The following is a 9,170-nucleotide window of genomic DNA, read 5'->3' as shown; positions in this document are numbered from 1 at the left end:
AAGAGACTTGTTACATTTTGACGAAAGGAACAAACGAACATAAAGAGAGCATGTATTACATTCCCACAATGACACTTGGGTCCATTTTTTATCCGGTAAAACATAATTCTTTTATGAATCAAATGTTTCTAAAAAGATAAGCATATCGAAAATAAAACACACATTTAATGTTTGAAGATAAAAGGAAATAGTTTAAAATACACTCTCGTTAGATACGTTGCTTACGTTAACTACCACTACACACATTATCATGGGAATTTTTAACCATACTTTTTTGAAAGTTAAAACCATTTACATTTAAAGACATTCTTGCAGTATGATGAATTTAATGACATAATTCAATTATTTTATTAATTGTTGAGTATGCCATCACCAACTTGTCACCGTGGATCACCAATATTTGCTAGACAAAGAAACTCGTATGAAGAAAAAAATCATGAAAACAAAATCTGACAGAAGGAAAACAATATTTTGAGATGAAGTTTTATTTCCATTTTTTGAAACGATAAAGTTTAGCAGAAAATATTGCGACACTTGAGATCACACGAAACAAATAGAAAACGGAATAAACACTAAAACCCTTGAAAGTTAAATAGTCGTTGCCTTTGTATTCCTCAAAACTTTTTAATCTGTTTTTAACTAGTACTATCTTAAATTAAAGCAAGATGCACAACTGATTTGTTATCATTCTTATAATTGATGTCAATTGGTTTAATAGTTTAAAATCATTTATTAATTGTGGACCTATCAATGTTGCATTTAGCATTAAAAGAACACGAGAGAACATGGGAAATCCGGTGTCAATGTCAGGGGAAAGTAGAAATATGTCTGCAGTGAGCGACACATCGGGTGAACACCATTCTTTAATCCGCTGTAGGCGTTCTGGTCATTAGCTGATTGTGTGAATTTTTAAAATATTTTAAAATATTACTATGCGAGCCTTAAATGTGAAAAAAACTAAAACAACCTTATTTTTTTAAATAGAAAATGAATGCAATAAATGTGAGTGTTTTTGTCTTTCAAAGCAAAACTGATGTACAAATTCAATTAATTGCAGGATAAAGACAATAACTGTTAAGTGTTTTTAAAGATCAGCGGTATTTGTACTCGGCTTGAAACAGGAGTAATAGCTCGCTGAAGCTCTCATTACACCTGTTTTTAGCCTCTTACAAATACAACTGATATGTAAAGACAATTAACATTTATTGTCTATATATTTGAGATTTCATATACATGATTTTAATCGTTATATATTTAGGATTTCATATATCTGACTTTTAGCTTTATACATTTAAGATTTCCTATTCCTGACTTTAATCGCTATTTATTTGAGATTTTATATACATGACTTTAAGTGTTATGTTTGAAATTTTATACTTCATCTCAGAAAGTTAGTTACTTTATCGGGAAAGAATATATGTCGTTATGTATCAACTATCAGCTACAAAAACTTTATTTCATTCGCGTCTTTGTCAGATTTATGTGTACATTTGTTTAGCGTTTTCATTAAGATTTGTTGTATGTCTTAGGTGTATGTTTTCACAGATTTGGACGCTGGATCCCAATTATTAATACGCAATTATGTTTGTTTGAGTGGCCAACCAAAATTGTTCATTATGACGAAAGTATTTACAATTGTCATACTAGTAGGAGGTTGTGCTAGCTAGCTCAAATGTTTGTTCCTTTTCAGGAATATGGCAGTTGTATTTCACTTGTTCCCTTGATTGATAGCGTTTGATTTTGTTAGTTTTCAGAATTCCTCTATTTTAAATTTGCCTTAGAGTTCAGTATTTTTGTTATACAATTTTGATTCCCATGTTTGTATACTTCATTTTCTCTCACATCAACTGTATATGTTATGCAGAATACACCATTCAGCCGTTGGACACCTATTTTTAGCATTTAATATGTTTGTTTGAAAACTACGTGATCTAATCAAGGTCATTAATAGGTATGATCCTATGTGTAACAGGAAAAGTTTCATAGAAACAGTATGTCCTTGGAGAAAAACTACGCCGATTTAACTAAAACTGTGTGAAAAATTGTTTTCCTGTTGAAATAAAATACTAGTATGTTAAAAAATGTTATTTACATTAAATATGCGTCATTTGATCACGTACACATATATCACATATATATGTAGTATATAAACCACCATATACATGTACGCTTTATCATAATATTACAAAATATTGAATATGTGGCGTCTTACAATTACCTTGTTGATTATCTCTCTACTTCATGTTGCAGAAGGTAAGTCATTTCTAGATTATAATATCATGAATATGTAGAATGTTTGCCAAAGAGAAAACTATCCTCAAGAGACCAAATGTGGAGGATGTAAACAAATAATTTGACAATACAAAACATAATTATAATCGTTGAAGAGCTAACATAACCAAAGGGACAAAAACATTAACAAAAATCAGATAAGGGACAAAAAAAACCAGCCGAAGCCGGACAAGCGACAAGAGTAATGGCAAAAACTGAACAAAGGGACAAAAATAATAGTCAAATCCTGACAAGGGACAACAAAAACAGCCAAAACTGACAATAACAAGAGACACCACCAGATAGGCACAACAATGATAGCTAAAACCGGAAAAGAGACAAAAGTAAATAGTCAAAACCTGACAAAATAATTTCAAACGGAATAGCCCATCTAGTTTCAATGGCGATGTTGTTTACCGAGCTCGGAAATTTAGATACGATCCAGGTTAACTTATCAATCCTTTAGATAAAAAAAAATCTAAAAGGTTACTAATTCAAAACTATGATTAGATCTTTGAATATTTATCGTATTGGAATCAATATTGATTTTGTTTTACCATAGGTCATTTACACTACTATAATTTGTCTATACCTATATATTGCCATTGCACAAGGTCATGTTTTTCTCTGACTGTTTATGACGTCTTTATACTTAATTTATTGGATGTTGGATATGTACGTAATAATGGATATTTAAGCCTCAAATACATGATATTTTTATAAGTTCTATCATGTCTATTGCCTTTGAACTAGCTGTCAGTAACTCTGAGTACTTTCAGATTTGTAATATGCGTCTTTTTTGTTGTGAGGAATGTATTAATTCCCTGCCACTTCTTTCTGTTGTTTTGTTAGATATTTTTCTGCTTTTTATCGATATTTTGGGTTGAGCCTTTTTCAACTGATTCTTTTAGTTTGTTTTCATGTTGTACTGTTACACCACTGATCTAAGTTACGGGGAAGGTAGGCGCATTCAACCATGTTTAATCCCGTCACATTCTTTATGTGTCTGACCCAAGTCATGAGCCTGTACTACAGTGGTTGACATTGGTTCATCTCTGCCATATTTGTTTTTCGTAAATTGTTTTGTTATAAATTAGTCCGTTAGTTTTCTCAGTTAAATTGTTTCATATTTTTCATGTCGGGGTATTTAGCCGACTATATAGTACCGTTTTTTCTTATTGATGAAGACCGTATGATTGCCATTAATTGTTCAAAACCTCTTCATTTGAATTTTGTTGGATAGTTGTCTCATAAAATAAAATAAAAACTAGATATCTTAAAGTTTTGTACATTTGTTATTGTTATTTTCTTCTTGGTTGAACTTGATTGCATTCTCGCTTTTGATTGGACCGATAATACTATATTGTTACTTTTTAAAACACATCGTTTTATTTTCTATTCTGGTAACTATAACATAAGCCTATAAAATGTCAGCCAAAAAAATTATTAATGTCTGTATTCATCCGACAAAAGATCATGAAAAGTCGTTGAAGCAGAAAGTAGAACGGAGTGCTCTCAGATTCTTGTAAGTAAATCTGTGTTTTACAATAGCTGATCTGATCTTTGTAAAATATCGTTACAAGGTGATTTCAGTCACAAATGGTTATTCCTTACGAAAAAGTATTGCATTTAATACTTCTGATATGTTCTTATAGATTTTAAGTTAATTTTATTTCAAAAATTATTCTTGATAAATAGCTAAATCGATGTCATGTGCATGCACATGTCGACGCAAGAATGTGTAATGCATACAACCAAGTTTAAAATTTGACTTATTGAAGCAGCTAGTGTAATAATTTATTCTGACAGTTTTTGTTCTCTAAATAAAATCGTGCATGATCAAAACATTCATGTGCAATCAGAAATATTAAATAGGCACAAATAAGGATGAAATTTTGCATACAACCTTGAGACGTTGAACTCGTAATTGAAAAATTCCTTTTAACAGTTATGCTTGCTAAACTATTATTGAATTGAAATCCTTTGAGAAGTTCAACAAGTGTATAGAATGAACATAATATCTACTAGTATTCAAATTGTGTCAAAGTAATCTTTAAAAAAATCCATTAATACACCTATTATTTTTTTATTCAGAATCGGTTTGTTGTAGCCCCATACATATTTGTTTTCATGATGTAACATAATAATAAGGTCACGGACTCGTTATACATAGGTCAAATCGGTGTTCTTGTTATCAAAATACAACATAATATTTGTTATCACTTTTATGATCAAGATCATGAATTGGTTGATACATCAAAAACGAGGTTTGATGACCATATTATCCTTTAATATCAGTGAACTAAAAATCTATGCATCAACAACATCTGGTTTAGAGCTTTGGTTCAGGAGATTTGATAATTTTAAGTAAACTTTAAATGCGTAATTGCAGATTGTATGGTCTTTCTATGCAACGGAACATCCATTTTGAAAAGAGTTCCGTCAATAATTGAGACCAGGTCAGAAAAAAGACATACCAGAAAGTAATAGATATCTAAATTAGAATAGTTCCATGCATAGGTAAAACTTTCAAACTATGTATAATATAATGGAAATTTTGGTATCAAATGAAAATGGTGATCATCAAAGAATTCATTTGTATGAAATATGAAAAGGAGCGCATATCATGACTGTTTCTCAGATCTATTCAAGACAAGTTAAGGTCAGAACGAAGTTATTAGAAAAATGGAAATAAATAATATGCAATATGACCTATTTACTGATACTTAATCTGATTAAAAGAACGGTATATAATACTTTCTGTCTATTTTTGCATTTTGCCGTTGACAATTTATAAATGTTCTTTAATTTGAAAACTGAATTTCAAATATTATTATAGTATCATATGATATGCCTTTCATTTTTTGAATGTGTCTATTTTGGAATACTTGCATTTCATTTGAAAACCCTGAAGGTCATATATGTGATTTTCAACATTCCTTCACATTACAGTGACATCTTTTCGAAAAAAAAAGTTTCGATAGGAACAAATTTCACAAATCTGTTTCACAACACGAAACTAGGGGACACCTTTAATGAATAAAAATTATAGAAATATCTCTTTAAGAAATGATATTCATCATAAAGCTTAAAGAATTCTAGGTTACCATTGTCAAATTATTTCAGGTTGCAAAGTATGTCCGGAAGGAGTAATTCCTTATCGGTGTACAAAAACCCCGTGTCAAGGACACCAGTGTGAAGGAGCTGTATGCAGGTAACTCCCACTGATACATTATATATCCATTACCAAATCAAAAGTGGACTTGGGCTTCCGGAAAGTAATGTTGTTATTCTATGGAACTTAAAAACATAAATCAAATAAAAAAAATGTATTGTATGTTATAAATGTATATGGAAGTGTGTAACTCTCGTACACATATACAATAATATTAAGGACAAGTTTGTGGTATTTGTGCAAAGAGCTAATGACGGTCATACGTTCGGATATCAATAGCAATAGCAAAATGTTTTAATTTTTGCTTTGCGATTTTGTACATATTGTTCCGGGCATTGGTCAAGTTTGTGTAGTTCAGTAACGTTCATGACGTTATTGGCTGAAATATGGAAGTTTAAAGCATTAATACAGAATAGGGCGGCAAGATTTCTTACACTTCCGATTTGCCTTTAATAACTATAGGCAACCCTTAAAGGGGGGGGGTAGTGTTATATCTATATTTTTCTAGTTTGTATTTGTGGTTTTGTTTTCTAATACAATACCGTAATTTTAGACCTAAGTTCTTTTCTTGCACTGATTTCGATTAAATGATTTTTATTTTATTTTGTTAGCCTGTAAATCGATATTAAAAGGGCAGAACAGAGATGAAGAAAAATCATGTGACCCTAATCCTTACTAGTTTAGTTATGTACTTTGGTGATAATGACAGTTTTCATAGGCTAAATTTTATAAATTAACATGCTCTTTGGTATCGGAACGATAACACCTGTCGGTTATTGAAGATTGTATGTTGCATGTTATTTCACTATAACATGTATAAGTCATTGTTGTGTTGTTGTCTCATTGTCTTAATTCTAACACCTTTCTTTATTCGTATATATGAAAACATAGTGTAGAAACTCAAAAGGTAACAGACTTTTAAGTGTGTACCTCGGACGTGCGTTTAAAAACAATTCTTTAAAGGTATGACAGATAAGAACTTCTTTGCATAAGGATAGAAAATTCAAATTAATTCGGAAAAAATATTTGTTATCAACAGTTAAAAGTGTTATAAATTTAAAAAATGCATGACCATTTAAGGTAATTTTACTTACATTTTACTTAACCTCTGTTTCAAATGATTTAACTTTTTACATGGTTAGTTTTCTTATCAAAGGAACAATTATTGTGGAGGTGCATGTAGTCGTCTATGGTATGAAAACAGAAGTGGTTCCTTAATGGACGTAACAGAACGTTGTGGTAAGATATGAAAAAAAAGTATGAATACAAATACCGATCTCCTAAGTTAAATCCCAAAAGGGGAATCCTATTAAATCTGACAAAACCGAATGTAAACCTGACAAAACCGAATGTAAACCTGACAAAACCGAATGCTCGACTATATCAACTCACGGAAGGAAAGACAACACATCTTTCATATTCCTGACTTGGAGCAGGGTTTTTTTTCGAACAAATCTCAGAAACTCATGAACAAACACACACAGTCAAACTCTGATGTGTTATGATTGCCAATGACACAACTATCAAGTAGAGTCCATTGAAGTTGATGTAAGCAATTATAGGTCATCATACGCCCATATACAGTGAGTGAGTAAAATTAACTCTAAAGGGACCCATTATTTAAAAAATGTGAAACAATTCAAACTAGCAAACCAACACCCTGATAAGTAACAAATCAATCAACGAAAAAACAAAAATATGACAGACATGTTCTAACGACAACCATTGAATTCCAGGGACAGACACTACATGAGGAATTTTGTGTTCTATATAATTGAAAAAGCGTCTATGTTAAAGTTCAGATAATCAAACAATAGAAAAATATTTAATTCATGGAAGCCTAAGTTAAATCTAGAGAAATAAATAATCAATTATATCATAACTTTGGGATTTACTATTCTTATTATGATATAAATGGGTTTTAATAATAAATAAGAAAACACGTCGGTAATGTATTTTGTGTAGAATTCCGATGTCCAGGTAGCAGCGATTGTTTACCAGGAGTATTTCCAGCGCCATGTATAAGAAATCCATGTGAAGGACAAAGCTGTACAGGCCATCCGAATGCTAAATGTTGGTAAGTCAAAACCCTGTTCACACATTATGATTTTACTTTCCCGGTAAAACAAAACTCATGTACAACATGTACAAATACCACAACAACACACTAAATTGTCTCTAAAAATAGCATAGATTTATGATTTCAAAAATGCAAACTATCATTCAATTAAGAATTTTACACAAGCGACAATTATACAATATAATCACAACTGACGGATTGTCGTTCGTTAAATAGATTATATTACGGCTACATCAGTATGTATGAATAAGATATAGTACGCATCATATTTTTGTGGGTTGATACATAGCAAACAAAAAAATTCCTACATTGTACACTTACACTTTGTAAGTATGTTAGTGAATATGGCACATTTTTTTATGAGACGGATAGAGAATAAATCCTCTTTTAACATTGTCAAAGTTTGTAATTTGCAACATTTAACTTATCATACTAGGTTTTTTTTCATTTCTTTGAATGCTTCAGTTTTTGACGGTAAGACAAGAAACTTAATTCTGTGAAATACTGTGCTGTTATAGCCTTCCAATTCATTTTATATATTAATTTGACTTTGAGCAACAGTTGGAAAGATATGCTTCAATAATGATTTGGGATAAAATATGATCAAAAGAGAGGCAAAAGATACAAAGGGACATTCAAACTCATAAATTGGAAATAATCTGACAACGCCATAACAAAACAAAAAACACAAGAAAAAAACACAAAAAAAAACACGAAAGACAAACACGAAAGACAAACAACAGCACACTACCACGTCAAAGAAAACTAATGACTGAGCAGCAGGATCCTCCCCAAAAACCGGAGGTGCTATATCATGTGCTCCAGAAATGGTAAGCAGATCCTGCTCTACATGTGACACTTAGATAAAAGTACGTTATTATCTTTTTCAGTCCGGTATATTGTGGTGGATGCCATGCCTTGTGGTATGTGAATGGTGACAAAGTCACATGCCAAAAATAAAGAAGAGAATGAATTGTCTTTCAATAAAACTCATTAAGATTAGACAACATGAATAGCCTTATTTCTCATTCAAAAAAGTCTTGGGCTGACGACGCTGATAGATGTGTGCTCAATTGCTATATATTATGCTAATGTAAATGGGCTTTAATGCTTTAAAAACAACAACAAATAGCAGATAACATTTTGGAGATAACGATGCATACCTTTTTAGCTTAAGCTTCACATTTCTTTCTTGTCTTAGATTTTATGTGGATAGGGGTATGTTGGGATTTGTTGTTGTTACGTTTTCTTATTTGGAGGATGACGAAAATCTGTTTTATTCATTAAAAACAAGTGAAACAGAGACTTTCAAACACATAATATAACGTTTACTTTTTCAAAAGAATATTTACTCTTGCTTTTGTATCTTTTAAAATGAAAGAAGTGTGTGTGTGTTTGTGTGTGGGGTTTGGAAAAAAGAGGGGGGGTATATGAAAGACAGTTATTACCATTGCCAAAAGAAAAGACAAGACAATACGAAAAACCCTTTAAAAAGGATCAGAGGAATGAACAAAAATATTTGACGGTATAACAGACAGGCACAATTCCCGTCAAACAAAGATGAAAAAAAATATACATGATGACACTTCACCACATCATTACATAAAATTGTAATGTCAGGTAATCGCGGATTTTAAAAAAAAA

The 9,170-nt window shown here is 31.2% G+C and overlaps 1 protein-coding gene across 1 annotated transcript; it reads left to right on the top strand.

Annotated features, from left to right (window-relative positions):
• The first annotated feature begins 2,090 nt into the window (after positions 1–2,090).
• LOC143058881 (uncharacterized) lies at positions 2,091–8,539 on the top strand. The gene is made up of 5 exons (XM_076232352.1): positions 2,091–2,253; positions 5,398–5,485; positions 6,603–6,685; positions 7,412–7,523; positions 8,417–8,539. The coding sequence occupies exons 1-5, from the start codon at positions 2,199–2,201 to the stop codon at positions 8,484–8,486; spliced, it is 408 nt and encodes a 135-aa protein (XP_076088467.1). The 5' UTR covers positions 2,091–2,198; the 3' UTR covers positions 8,487–8,539.
• Positions 8,540–9,170: the final 631 nt, after the last annotated feature.

Source organism: Mytilus galloprovincialis, chromosome 14 (genome assembly GCF_965363235.1).
Source record: "Mytilus galloprovincialis chromosome 14, xbMytGall1.hap1.1, whole genome shotgun sequence".
Lineage (NCBI taxonomy): Eukaryota > Metazoa > Mollusca > Bivalvia > Mytilida > Mytilidae > Mytilus > Mytilus galloprovincialis.
Note: the sequence above shows the minus strand (reverse complement) of the source record. Positions and strands in the feature narration are given on the sequence as shown.